A 15,676-nucleotide genomic window follows, 5' to 3' on the forward strand; every position below is an offset into this window, starting at 1 on the left:
AGCCAAGACAAGAGACACAAGATGTGGTGGCTAGCCAGTGACAAACCCCATAATGTGTGGGGAAACTCTTTGATCAAATCTTCTTTTATCTTCAATAATTCAACAGAGAGAAATAGTACAATAAATCTGATTCATATCGGCACTAGCAAACCCTAGATCAGCAGCATCAACATTAGCGGCTTTATCATCAAACTAGGGCAGACGATATCTCACAAACCGACCGTCGGATCAGCTTGATTCCACCACCAAAAGTTGCGGCTTCCAGAGGAGGTTCAGATGAACCTACAACGCGGTTCAGATGAGGAGACCTTCTAGTCCACTCAGGTCAAACTTTACTTCTGCAGTTGTAGCTTCAGTTTTGGCAGCTTCCGACTTCAAACTAGGGCAGTCGATATCTTGCAAACCGTCCATCGGATTGACTTGATTCCACCACCAAAAGTTGCGTCTTTCAGAGGAGGTTCAGATGAACCTACAGCGTAGTTCAGATGAGGAGATCTTCTAGTCCACGCAAGTCAAACTTTACTTCTGCAGTTGCAACTTCAGTTTCGGCAACTTCTAGCTTCAAACTAGGGCAGTCGATATCTTGCAAACCGTCCGTCAGATTGACTTGATTCCACCACCAAAAGTTGTGTCTTTCAGAGGAGTTTCAGATGAAACTACAACGTAGTTCAGATGAGGAGATCTTCTAGTCCACGCAGGTCAAACTTCACTTCTGCAATTGCAGCTTCAGTTTCTGCAGCTTCCGGCTTCACATGTGTGAGGGAGAGACCCTTTTCTGCACAGTAGAGAAGAGACTCTTTTCTGCGCAGTAGAGAGAGAAAGAGATGTGATGAGATGAGTGAGTCCAAATGAGGAAAAGTCCTCCTGTATTTATACACAACGTTGGTGTTTGAATAGATGCGACTATTGGGCTTCTGAGCCTACATGTGTTGTAGGTCGGCTTGATAATAATTCCATAATCAAAAAAAATTCATATCTCCATGAATACTTATCGGAATCGGATGATCTTTATATCAATCCTACACCTCTCGACAAGAGGAATCTAATAAAAATATTATGAGCCATGAATAAGATGACCCACATGAAGTTTTGCCCTAGTTGCCAGTTTTAACATATTTGCTGCAGAAAGAAATTCCTCCCTAGCTGAGAGGGAGTGTTGAAAATTGGTAGCTCAAGGATGAATTTTCTTAAATAAAAGCTCATTTTTCTCAATTCTAAAATGACTTTCCAAAATTAGAAAGTCATCTCTAGCATCTCAAGTATCACTTTCCAGAAATAGTCAATCACCTTGCATCAATTGGTAATCAAGTATATTTGATGGAAAATCACTTCACTTATCATTAATCAATCCTAATAGTTCAACATCGACTTACTCATCAATATTATTATTATTATTATTATTATTATCCTTTATGTTACTATGATATTATTATTAAAAGGAATTACAAGTCACCTTACCTTCATCTCTCTCAATCACTTTGCACCTTTCTCTCCTTGATGACTCTCATGGCTCTACGTTACTCTCTCTGACTTAATGGATATGTTACACTCTCTCTTATGCTCTCAATAAAGACATGGCATATTCCTCTTACACTCATTAAAGGCATGTCATAAAAGATTCCTCTTACACTCTCTTTAATGCATATGTTACACTCTCCTCATTTAAAGTTATATGTTACTCTCCTAAATGATGATACTCTTACACTCTCCTTAATGGCATATGTTACACTTCTTCTAAGGCATGCGAGATTCCTCCATCTAGGCATGTGTTACCTCTCCTTAATGGCATAAGTTACAAGGCATGTGTTGCCTCTCCATAATGGCATAAGTTGCTCTTCCCAAAAAGGGCATACATTGCACCTACCTCAAGGCATGTGTGTTTCTCCTCCTTTATGACAAGAATTCATTGCTCCTCCTATATATGTATCTCATATCATCCCTTCTCCTTACTACTTGTGCATTGTGAAAGAAGAATTCGAACTTGAGAAGAGTTGGAAAGACTTGAAGAAGATTGTGAAAGAGAGACTTGGAGAGTAAGAGCAAAACTTGGTGAGCCAAGGTTGATTCAGTGTTTTAGTGTTGATTCAGTTGAAGGGAAGGTTGATTTAGTGTTTGCATTTGGTGCTACTACCAGTGATCTTTATGCTTCAAAATGTTCAAATTTTGGTGGACTTACTCATTCTCTTGATCTATCATTGTACTTTGTATCTCTGCTGAACAATTGATATCTAATAGAAGAAGAATCTGGTTGGGTTTTCCCCTTGTGGGTTTGGGCCTAAATTCTTTGTGTCTCACTTGGTTCTTGTTTGTCTTTTATTGTGCATTTGGTTTATGTTCTACCTACAATTTCTTAACTAATATTGCAGCAGAAATAAGTTTTTAAATAAGTAATTGTTTCAGCATAGCTTGGTCCAAATTCACAAGAAAACAACCTTCTATCAACTCAGTCAACTTCGGCCTTCTCTCTCTTTGTCCACATGTGTGATTACTTTAGATAAGATCTTCATTGTTGGTTGGATTGGATGATTGAATTAGATGTCATCTTTGTGTATTTATAGTGGTCAAATGGGTGTCCCTTTTTGACCAAGGGTCACCTCCAATGGTGGGCCGACTTAGGATTCTTGGAGCCTACATAAACCGATACAAAAAATGATTTTTCTTTTAATTTTTATATTTTCTTTTTGTTGATTTGGAAGGTTCGTTGACATGCAAGAATACCTCCCGATGCTACAAAAAACAACATGGCCAAAGGAGGTCATTCCTTGACATGCATGGATAAACTTTACATCAAAGTTGAAATGAATCATGCTCTGAACAAAACCCAGATGCCAAAATCCATCAATGGAGCAGGGCATTATCCATGCAAGCAAAATCGTCCTTGTTTCCAACTCACACGTGGCAAAATTCAAGTGGTCTATAGGCAATGCCCTGGCTCCAAATTGATCAAGTGATAGCTCATTGGAATCCTCATGATCTAGTCCACCTTCCTCGACAAAAATTTTGGGCTCATCTTGTAGGGTGTTTTCTCCATAATGCAATTCATGGAACCATTTTACATGCATGCAAGCTCACATGTGGGAGTCAAAAATGGTCAAAGTAACCACTGGAAGCTTCCTATGCAAGTCGTTGGGCTACTAATTGTCATTTCAACTTGTATCAAGTCAAATGTGGGAAAGTTGGATTGCTTCTTGGGACGTGGACACATCATTCAAGGTTTAACAACTATTTCGAGAATGAAACAAGGGGATGTTGGTTAGCGTTTTCAAAGAATAATAATTTATCGACTTTTTCTTCCCTAGTTGGATGGATCAATCCACCTTTTGTGGCAATCTATTATTTCTCATTGTACATGTGGCTTTGACCACTTTATTTTATTAATTTTAGTTTCTAGAAGTAGACTAGATCTAGAATTTCCTTGCTAGATCTAAGGAAATTCCCCAAATAATGTTATTTTAATGTAAAGGAAGTTCCTTACCTCCTCTATATAAAGGAAGGACTTCCTCATTTGTAATTCATGGTTGGATAGTGGGAGTATTCCTCTCCCTAGGGCTTAATGAAAATATTTCTTGGTGTTTACTGGTGTTTTGGGTTTATCATGCCATATATGTTTCGACTTAGAAGAATTTTCTTTCTTAGTTCCATCTACAGTGTTTAAAGGGTTTGAATTGTAAGTGATTCAATATCACCACAATGCGTAGTGAGATCAATCCATTGAGGGGCAACGAGTCATGTGGAAGGAGGGTTGAAGGCACTAGCCTTCATCTCCTCCTTTGTTGGTGTAAAGTAATCATTGAGACTCTTTGTTACACAAACCCTAGCGAGGGTTCCTGTAATATTCCTAATTAGCCATGGCTAATTGGAATATTCGATTTTGCTCAATTTTTGCCTTCTATAGTTATTTATAAATAAAAAGGTGAGGAAGGAGGACATAACTCACTTTTAGAATAAAAAGTCACTTCCTAGTAACACAACGTTGTGACTTAAAGGGGAGCCAAGGGGGCCAAAGGGGGACGCAGAGATGGAGCCCACGCAGACACTTGGAGGGACTGCGCAGAAGGAAAGAAACACGTGGCAAGAGGGGAATTACGTTGGAGGAGGTGAGCCTTGGGATTGAGAGAGGCAAAGGCTATAAAAGAGAGAGAAGCCCCCTCATTTTGATCATTCAGTTATGAGCATTTGTGATAGTCATTTCGACTTAGAGCACGCTGGCTGTTTAGCTAGTCTGCAACACTGTTTAGTGCATTGAGTGTCTCCGTTCGGAGATCTCACCCTTAGCCCCAGGGGACTTCGAGTGCCTGCTCGGGCAAGGTATTTCCATTGGCATTTCAATAGTAGTTTCATCAGCATTTTAGCAGCAGTTTCATCAGCGTTTTGGAGGACTGCGCAGCACTGAGAGGGGTGACGCAATTCTTTCTGGCAGGAGTTCTGGGTTGAGGGTTTGCAGTAGGATTTGTGCTGAGAGATAGAGCAGGGGATCAGCCCTTGCATATTAGAGAGTTTTGGCAGGGGTTTCAGGAAGATTTCTGGAGGGTTTCATTCAGTGGCAGCGCAAAGCATTGAGGGACTGCGCAGAACCCCAAGGGGGTGATTTTCGGGGGTCGGGCATTTCAGAAAAGCTTTCTGGGCTTTTCTAGGTTTCTTGAGTAGAGTCTGATTCCAGAGATTCAGCGTTTTCTGAGGAGGGGAGCAGCCCCAAATCCTCATTTGATTTCTAGCAGCAGCAACAGCACAGCAGTTCTCTAGCAGCTTGGACGCAATTCAGAGAGGGGCTATTCCTTTGCTATTCTGAGTGTATTTCTTCACTTGCCTTGTGCAAGTCGAGGTGCCATCTTTCTGATCACTTCATGTACTCATTCTATTACTCAGTATAATAAAATGGCTTAGCATTTCTCTCTGCATTTCTTGAGTATCTGCTTATGGTTATATTGTTATATGTTGCACCATTGTTATTTGTATCTCTTTGAGCATTCTCAGCTATTATACCACTTGTGTGTTTCTCCTATACTCTTAGACAGAGTCTGGAAAGGGCCAAGCAGCCTCCGGATCTTGTCCTCTTTTCAGAGGCGACATATCTGATAAATGCCCTCCCAGTCCATCTCTGGTTGGAGTTTGCTTGTGTTTGAGGAATATTCCTGATAAGGGATATCACAGTTCCCTTAGTAAATTCTTGGCTTGTTTCACATGCGATAATTGATCCTCGGGATAAGGGAAATCCTATTAAAGAATCCTCTAGTGGGTTTCTGACTTTACAGTTTACCCTAATTAGCCAAGAGATTACCCATCCTTAGATAGTAATCTTTCCCCTAATCCATTATTCTAGGTCACTGACCTAAGGAGGGTTTCTTCTTGATATCCTCTCATCATTCATATTCCCTTGACTCCATCACCCTTGAATAGTGGCATTGGTATTCACATCTCTCCATCATGAGTATTTCCTTTTTCTATTAAACCCAACTTGATCACTAGGGTTACTTGTGATATCACCCTACTCCTTATTGCTAGCCCTAGTGATATTTCAAGAAAGCCCCCTACAACCAAAGGAGAACCAGCCTAAAGAGACAAAGGTAGGTTGTTGAGGTGACAATGGGTGGCCTATTGAGGTTACACTTGGATTGTACAGTGTGGGTTGGAGCTTTCACTATTCTTACGTACAATTTGTGCAGTAACATGTCCTTGGTATCAAACATTAGCAAAGATCTTGCTCACCACCATACAAGATGTTCCTACAAGCATGTGTGATAAGAATTCTAAACAATTGCATTGCTCAACTCACTCAATAAATCCCAAATACTATAATGATGAGTGGCTCAATGTTGGGCCTACACACAATTCCCTCCCTACAAGGGTAGGGAAACTTCAGAGAAGAGGAAGATCACAATAAACAAGATAAATCATGATAGAGCCACCCTTGATGAGGTGGACGAGAGCTCCGTAGAGTTTTCCACTAGTTGTAGGAGATTCAAAGGCTATAATGTGAGAATAAGCAAGGGCTTAAGAAGCCCTATTCTTGATGGGAAACACATGGGACAACATGCACTATTCTATAACAATGAACCATGAGGCACCTCTCTCAAGTTCCTTCATCCTCTTCATGTGAGAGGAATTGGAGCAAATACAAGAATGTGCACACTTCAATGAAGAACAAGCTTGAGCAATCCAAAGTGGATACAATGGGGAATGTGCATTCCAATCTTCGTCTTATATATAAGATCAAGGAAGACTACTTGAAGGGAAGAACAAAGATGTAGGATGTATTTCCTAATGATATGGGTTTGGACAATAGTGTTGAGTTGGCATTAGCCAAATTGGATCTCTCAATGAACAAATGCTAGAGATGGTTATTTTTATGATGGTGATCCTCTTGAGGTGTCATCCTCCACCCCAACGACCTAGATATCAAACTGAACATAGAGGACGAGAAAGGAGAGGAATGCAGTGGTGATGATCTTGATGATTATGGCTATGGCATGGACATGGAACAAACGGGCAATGAAATTCTTCTATCTATGGTTCTACCATTCTACCCTTTTTTGTATTTAGTATCATGATCATCTAAGAATCATGAACTTATCTATGACTATCATCTATTTTATACATTTTGATTTTGATGACATCAAAAGACTCAGAGAAAACTGCAGTTTTTTGTTCTAAACTTCTAAATGTACTCTAATTCCTTGGGTGTTTGATGTAGTAAGTTACTAGTTGTATCAATATTTTCGAAATGTTCTAAACATTTGCATATTTACATCTATTTCCTTAACTGTAATCATTTTATTTTTACTATATATGTAGTATATACTTCTCCCTGACTGTCACATCTTAAGAGCCTATAAGTCACGTGTTGGACAATGGACACTCATGTCCATGTGTCCCCATGTCCCATTATCATGTCACTTAGTTCCCCATAGATCTATCTCCTCCATAGGCTCCCACAAATTGCATTTCCATAGAGTGAATATCCTTCTAATCGGTCACACTCCTTCCAAAGTTCACCATTCCTGTAGTCCTTTAGATCACAACTCATACAAAACAGTTCAGCCAAAATCAGCAACCTCTCACAAGTCTAATTCTCCTTTACAGGCATAAAAATTAGTACAACCTCTCAAAGGTCCATATCCTTTTCTCAGGTATGGATCACTCCAATCATTGGGGCTTGTTAACAGATCTGCTCCAAATTCAGAAAACAAGTTCTTATACCATGTTAAAATTTCAGCTCATGATAAGAGATCTTCACTCAAAGGTTTTACAGTTTACCCTACAGCTGAATCTGAAAATGTTAATAAACACCAATCAAAGGTTCAGATTTTGCAAACTAAAAGCATATGAGTATAGATTAAGAGTGTAAACAATGCATATCAGAGCTTCAAATCAATCCAACAAGCAACAAGTGTAGATCTTAAAATTACTAAATCTGCAAATCAAAACCAGCAAGCCAGAAATCTGTAGCAGCAATCACCTAACTTCACATTAACACTGAAGAATAATTACCAATGACTACTTGTTCATTAATGTGCTATCCATCTTTTCTATAGGATACAAGAGGGTTCCATGGATGCAAATATATTCAAGAATAGAAAAGTGCAGCTCCCCAAGTAATGCATCCCACATGTGCTAAGAAAGTGACACATGCCAAGCACACTTATCCGTGTGGTGGCCACACATTAACACATGCCAAGCACACTCATCCGTCTGGTGGCCACACATTAACACATGCCAAGCACACTCCTCTATGTAAATCCTCAAGTTATGTGCCCCACGTGCCAAGAATAGGTAGACACATGCCAGCATGTGCCAAGCACACTCCTCTATGTGATGAACACACATCAAAACATGTGAAGCACTCAATTCATTATGTAAATACAAATAATACTAATGATTGAACACTAGTCAACCAGTCAACTCTAGGGTATAAATAGAACTATTAAAAATATAAAATCCCTAAAACAGGAAATGACAGAAACTGATGGTTAATGAAGCAACAAAATGACCTAATGGCACATACATAGATTCTACTTTCATTGTAAAAATGTTGTGTTTAAGTACACAACAAAAACTAGCAATCAAAACCTTATAAGGAGATTTGAAAATAAAAACATCAGAAAAGTTTGAAAAAATGCCAAATGCCATTCTTCTATATTTGAATCCTAGAATATGTAGTATACTGGTTATGTTATGGAAGCCAAATGATAAATATAACATTGAGTCTGCTTATTAGAAACTTATTTTCTTTACAAGAGTTATATTATGTTTCACGAAAAGGCATATACAACATAGTGAATAAAAGAAGCATGGGAATAGGATAAAATCAGCTACTATCAATATTTCATGTATAAGGGAGAGCATGGTTAGCTACAAATATAAAAAATGTGTACCTTCTCACGAGGTTGAGATTTGAGCCATGTTCCTATAATCAGATCCGTCCTCCCTTGTGTTGCCTTGCTCATTGGAACAGGATACTGAACAGATTAACAATTCCAATATTGTAACAAATGACAAAAAACGAACTGGTTGAACTAAAAGTAAAGTACAGATAAATTGTTCTCTTACATGGCTATTGCAAATAGAACTTTAGTGAATGATCAAGGTCTCCAGCTATGCACATCTAGATTCCTCTATCCTAGAACAAATCCTAGTGGATCTCTTACCTAGACTCAATAAACTAGGAATTTCCTGAAAAATGGATAGCAATGTTAGGCTCGAACATGGTTTTAGAAAACCAAATCAATAAATCAAGCATATGATTAAATTTCCTTCTTTCCAAGCAGATGCAATGGTTCTTGCATAGCAATTGAGGACAAAAAGCAAATAATTATATAAGTGGAAACTATGTATCCAAAATTAAAACTAAGAATTAAGAAATAGAAACGTCACCAATAACCAAATGGAACTATTGAGAACAGTAGAGAATAGTATCAGATGCCCCTTGCTTACATGTATTCAAGGCCATAACCAATAGCCTTTGCAAGGTTGACATGAAGAACATGGTTATCACGAATGAGCTTACATTGTCCATCTGTTTCTGGAGGCCTACAATTGAATGGAATAGAAGGACAATGTCATTTGCAAATACTAAATAGTATAAAGGACAACGTTATCTACAATGTAATGTCCCCAATTTTCTGAGCATGGGAGTTTTACCTAATTTTGGTGATATTAAGTAAAGGGGCAAAATTTATTTTGGAGAAAGGTGGCAAGTATTATTTTATTGGAGATTGGCAGCAAATTATTATTTTACTAAAATGGAGGCAAAAGTCACTTAATGGAAAATGGCCCCCACCAATAAAATAATAATTAAAAAAAGGAGTCTAGAAGCATGGGGAGAAATTATAAGAGGAGGATGGACTCATTTGCTAATCATCTTTTGACTATTATATTTCACCTTTCATCTTCTCTTGGGGCTATTTAACACAAGAAGAAAAGTGTTGTTTAGCACTAGGAATTCCAAGTGAAATTCCACCCTCATTTCGGAGAACTTCGAGTGTCTCCCTAGTCAGGTAATCTCCCTAGTCAGGTAATTTTGGAGTCCAATTCAGGGCTTTCCTTGAGCTTCATTGCAGGAGTTTTCCCAGTTATGCACATTTCCCAGACACGGAAGGAGTTCGTGGCACATCATTTGGAGCAGTTGCAGTTGGTTGGAGACTCCAGGATTTTGCTGAGACATTCTTCATAGTTAAGGCCGAAGATTTGGAGAATTTTTCAGGGCAATGAGTGAGGTCAGAATTTGGGACAAATTTCCCCTCATTTTGATAGTGCGCAGAGCTCACTAGCTCAAGTCTGCGCAGGAGCAGGAGGTGGCTTCTTTCCGAGGAAATTTGGGTTGGAGAAATCAAGCATTTTCCGGAGGGGATCTTTGCAGGACTTTGGGAGGCTTTCAGTGTCATATTTTGGCATCCTACAGTAGTTCCATTTTGTGGGGCATTTTCTGGCCAAATTGGGTAATTCACACTTGTTGGGGGTCACTGGGGGTCAATGGATTCAGCCCAAACCCTTTTTGGGTTTTTGTGGGTTTGGTGAGAGGAGGCTAGGATTAATTTTACAGAATTTTCTGAGCACTTCTAAGGGCAAAATTCCTAGTTCCATTCAACAGCCAGCAGCAGAAATTGTTGGAGGAGGGTGCAATTTATCCCAGGACCATTTCCACCACTTGGGTCTGTGAGATGTTTCTAGGTTTTGTTGGATCTAGTGTGGAGAGCCTACATTTAATTTTGCATAATTTTTGGAGTAGATTTGAGGGTCAAAATCTCAATTCACCTACAACAACAGTGGCAGTAATTCACTGGGTCAGCACAGAGGTTTTTGGTGGAGTCATTCCAGTACTTGGGCATCACAATTCCAACCTGGGTTTCGCCTAGCTTGCTGTAGCAAGCCTAGGTTCCTATTTCCATACTCATTGTACTCCATTCTGCTCAAAATAAATAAAATGGCTCAGAGTTTTGGTGCATTTCCTCTTGTGTTTTGATTTCATGTGTATGTGTTGAATTTCCTAGTTGTTGTTATAGTGCATGTTTTAGTTATTCGCATAATATTTCCGTTAGGAATATTACATACAACAATATAAAGGCCATGGAAATCCCGTGGAGAGAATAGCAACCTGTATTGCCCCCAGATTTTGAAATGAGATCTCTAACTCATTAAAATAAAGCCCAAAGAGTGAAAATGAGAGTGGACATCCTTGTTTAACTCCTATGTTGTTAGCATGTCATCAATGTTACTCATTTTGGTACAAAATCCACCAATAACCATCTAAAAGAGAGTCATAATTGGTGAGATTATAAAATTCTCAACACATGGTGAGCAGATTTTGCAATTGTTACCCCTCTTTCAGCAGGGGTACTCCAAAATTTTTGGCAAAGGACCATGCCATTTGTAAGCCCAAATGTGTGCAATCTATGGCCCTATAGGCCATGTGGGATGAAGTGTAAAAGTGTATCCTAGTTCCCACTGGGTGGACGAGCATGACTGGTCTTCTTAGTTTCATCTTCATGATGCTTGGTTTTATAGTTTTTGTAACTGCCCCGTAGTGGGTGGCGATTCCCTACCTTGATGGACATTCTTATGTCCTAGGTTGGTATTCGGGCATCATGGAGGTGGATCTATTAGGACACATGGCTTAAAGAAACACTTGTTGTATTAGCCTTATAAAAGTGATTGCACTATGTAAGGGTGGAAACACCCATCTTATCATTGTCTTAGTGCACCTATCTTTTATTCCTTGCATGGACCATTTCTCTTATGTATGCGCACCTCTTTGGCCATGGTCATCATTCTTCATGGCAATCTCACAATTCATGATGACTTTGCACTCTATAAGGCAATGTTTCACATTGTCCAAGGCAAGGAAGGAAGTCTATTGCATCCTTTGGAAAGCACATGTTTTTCTTTAACATAGAAAGTGTTGTTTCAGTTCTAGTTTAGCTACAAGTCCAATTTTAGACAAGGTGTTATGCATAAGGAGATTGGGTGCAAACTTCAAGGAACTGATGCATGCATGTGTCTATTGATTTATCTCATTAAGAGCACTCTATTATAGACAAGCATATCCATGAATGTTATATGCATTCTCCAAAGGGATTAAGGTTAGGGTTTACCTATTCTAACCTAGGTGCACCACAAGCATGGTTCATAATTATTGTAACATAATCTATTTGTTAAAATGTTTATTCTAGCAACCTAGATAAATTAATTCCTTATGATTTCCTTACTGAAAAATTAATTTAGATTGAATTCTTTAGATCATACAATAAAATAAATTTGTTGGATATCTAAATGGAAATAAAGATCAGCAGAAGTTATAGGAAACCAATCTCCAAATTCTCCAAATACACAGAAATTTCTTCCCTTCAAATATCATGTTTCCATTAAAATCACTCCAAGCTTACAAGAGCACCCAAACTGGGAAAATAGTCCAATGAGAGAAAAAAATTACAGTAAAACCCGGTTGCTTTGGTGCATCGCACACCCTATAGGGACCTGCCAAAACCTGTTGTAAAAACCCTCCTACTATTATTGAAAACTATCCCAAAGATTTATATGATCACCTTTCTCTTCTATTGGGTTGTACAACCTCCTGAAGTTGTCTTTGCACCTGTTGTGTACAGCCCCTTTTGATTTCTCCTTTTGAGAAACCAATGATTATAGGAATTAGGGTTTGATTCCTCTTTCTTGATAACTACTTGTGAATTATGATGGCTTCTTTAACTTTTTCATTAGTTTATCTTTCATCAAACAATTACCACATTATATGTATATGAAGGCCACAAGAACAAGAGTCACAAGATGTAGGCGCACAATCAGGGCAAAACCCCTACAAGGGGAAAACCCAGTCAGACTCTTCCTTCAGTGGATTCAAATCAAGATGAGACACTTCCAGACTTCTTAGACCTAGACAAAGACCTCCTCAACCACCAAGTCATCCCTTACCTTCAATAGATGATCCCTTTCAAAGTCTCCAAGTGACAGTACCCCAGCAGTAGCTTTAGTCCAAAATTTTGGCCCCCAACAGCAAAACTTCGACCCCCAACAACAGAATTTCAGACCTCTAGTAGACACAGAATTTTGACACCAACAACTGCCTAGAAACTTCACACGTGTGAGAGATAGATAGCCCAGAAACTCAAATTAGGTCTTCCCAGCAATTTCATCCTTCTCTAGCTACTTCGCTCTCTTTTCTACCTCTCTTCCTTGAAGATCGAACTTGTTGAGTGAATGCTCCAAATAGGTCGAATTGCCTCTCTATATATAGCCTTTCTGCTGGGTCAAATTGCCCTAATGTAGGCCGACTTCATGGAGACAGGGTCAACTTGGTGTGGAAGTGACAAATAACCATTTTGACTAAATATAATTATTTTTACATGATACAAAAGCCCAAGAAGGGTCTAATAAAAATGACAATGACTCTAATGACTTAAGACAAAACCTAGAAGCCTTCAATGGAGGCTTTGACCTAGAAAACATTGACCCAAGCATGAAACCCATGCTTTAATAAGTCATTTTCTTTAATAATAAATTTTCTTTTGACAAGTACAATTATGAATACCAACACTAGTTACATTCTTCAACACTCCCTCTTAACTAGGGAGGTATTCATAATTACATACATATAAGAGTACATGGAAGATCTCAAAATGAAATGAACTATGAAGAGTTCTAGCACACTCAATGCTACAGATTAGATACCTAACCAGGGTACTCTAATCAGGTGGGACTAAGGTGGACTCAAGCTTTAGCCACTCTAGGTACCATCAGGATTTTAAGCTCTACCATCAACCCAGGGATCTAGGTGTGTATCCAAGGTCGAAGCTCCATGACCAATGCCACCCTCCCTACTTCGAGATCTAGACATCAACACATAGGTCAGCCAGATGTCCTCCCAAGCATCTTGCCATAAGATGCTTCATCTCTCCCTATCAACTAAATCTATAACATCAACCAACCCAAGCATGCTTCTAAAATATTCAAACTTCTTATTTGAAAGAGATTTTGTCAACACATCAGCTACATGTTCATCTGTCAGAATATATTGTAGCTTCACGACCCCATCTTGTACCAAACTCCTAATGTAGTGGTACTTGTTGTTGATATGCTTTGTCCTTGCATGGAATACGGGGTCTTCAGACATCTTGATGTTGCTTTGATTATCACAATTTATCACTATAGGATCTAGAGGCTTTCCAAACAAATCTGACAAGAGTTTTCTTAACCAAACAACTTCCTTTCCTACTTCACATGCAGCAACATATTCTGCTTCAACACTACTTAACGCAACAAGATCTTGTTTTCTACTCATCCATGAAATCATTGCAGATCCCAAACTGAAACATCCATTGGTAGTGCTTCTTCCATCAATCTCACTGCCACCCCAATCGGAATCGGTAAAACCTGTTAACTTGACTTCCTTTCCATCATACTTCAGACAATGATGTATTGTGCCACATAGGTATCTCAAAATATGCTTGGAAGCTATCCAATGATCATGACGAGGCTCCAATTGAAATTGACTAAGAACATTTACAACAAAACATATATCAAGTCTTGTATTTACCAAGTACATTAGAGAACCCACCAACTTATGATAGCTAGTAGGATCGACGAGACTGGAGTCGGAGGTTCTCAACTTCTTGAGATTAGTGATCATGGGAGTAGTCAGAGGCTTGGAATCCATCATACCGAATTTATGCAATATCTTGATTATATATTTACTTTGACCCAAATATATATCACTTAGTTTCTGCCAAACTTCCAAGCCCAAGTAGTGCATGAGTCCTAGATCTTTCATCTCAAATTCAGCGGCCAACATTTTCTTGCTTTCTAGTATTCTGTGCTCCACATCTATAATAAACAAAGCTAATAACTGGTTCATTCTTCACCACCTTAATGTAGAGGTTTGCATCGACAGAACTTTTGACAAACCCAATTCTTAAGAGATATGCATCCATCGTTACCCACCATGCCTTGGGAACTTGCTTCAAGCCATATACGGCTTTCTTGAGTCTACAAACATGTGTATCTCTGCCATTTATTTTGAAGCATTCCAGTTGTTCAATATATACTTCTTCATCAATGGTTCCATTTATAAATGTTGTTTTGACATTCATTTGATGGATATTCCATCCCATAGTAGCAGCTAGTGAAACCAAAGATCTTAGTGTAGTATACCTAGTAGTAGGAGCAAAGGATTATTCATAGTCTATACCTTCCTTTTGTGAGAAACCCCTTGTAACGAATCAAGCTTGGTATTTTTCTATGCTTCCATCAACAGCATGTTTGATTTTGTAAATCCATTTTGAGGTGATAACCAATTTGTCATTTGGTCTAGGAGATTTCCCAGACCCCATTTTTCATGATGGATTAATATTCTTCTTGCATCGCCTTCTTCCATTCTTCTTGATCAGCAGCGTCCTCAAATGCAGTTCGTTCAGCTTCTATTAATTTTGTCATTTATGCAGCATATCCTAAATATCTCTTCAATCTTTTGCTTTCTCTAAAAGATCCTTTAGTATCTCCATGTCCTTCGGCATCTTCAAGTGTACCTTTTAACCAATCTGGCATCTTCTTCATTTCAGGAATGATTATAGGTTGAATAGGCTCACTTGGTCCTCCTTCTTCTACTTCTTGGTTTGTACTTCTCTTATCATGATGCTCTTCTTCTTCAAATAGTGGTACATCTTCATCATCTAATTCGGTTTGTATATCCTTGGATCTTTTGTAGGCATGATTTTCGTCAAATATAACATCCCTGCTAACTTCAATTTGTCTTCCTTCCTTGATGTAGATTCTATAAGCCTTTGAAGAAAGACTGTAACCAACAAAGATCCCTTTTATGCTTGTAGAATCCAATTTCTTTCGCTTGTATTTTGGAACATGGATGTATGCGAGACACCCAAAGATTCGGAGATGGTCTACACATGGCTTCTTCCCTGTGAATGCTTCTTCCAGTGTCATATTATCAAGGATTCTATGAGGACTTCTATTTTGTATATATATTGTTGTCATTGTTGCTTCTCCCCATAGAAACTTTGGTAGATCTTGATCAAATATCATAGTTCGTATACATTCTTCAATTGTTCTATTTTTCCTTTCTGCAACTCCATTCTGCTCAGGGTTGTAGGGAACAATGAGCTCCCTCTTAATACCTGCTTCTTTACAATATGCAATTAATTCTTTTGAAGTGTATTCC

The 15,676-nt window shown here is 38.7% G+C and overlaps 1 protein-coding gene across 1 annotated transcript in view; it reads right to left on the reverse strand.

The window, feature by feature from the left end:
- LOC149227954 (uncharacterized) overlaps nucleotides 1-15,676 on the reverse strand; it is a 354,504-nt gene that overhangs the window by 277,141 nt on the left and 61,687 nt on the right. The window contains exon 3 of the mRNA XM_089380634.1: nucleotides 8,373-8,456. Coding sequence (XP_089236760.1) covers nucleotides 8,373-8,456 — 84 coding nt within the window. The remainder of the gene's footprint in view (nucleotides 1-8,372; nucleotides 8,457-15,676) is intronic.

Source organism: Pinus tabuliformis, chromosome J (genome assembly GCF_031772625.1).
Source record: "Pinus tabuliformis cultivar Carrire ecotype Pingquan chromosome J, CPIR1, whole genome shotgun sequence".
Classification (NCBI taxonomy): Eukaryota; Viridiplantae; Streptophyta; class Pinopsida; order Pinales; family Pinaceae; genus Pinus; species Pinus tabuliformis.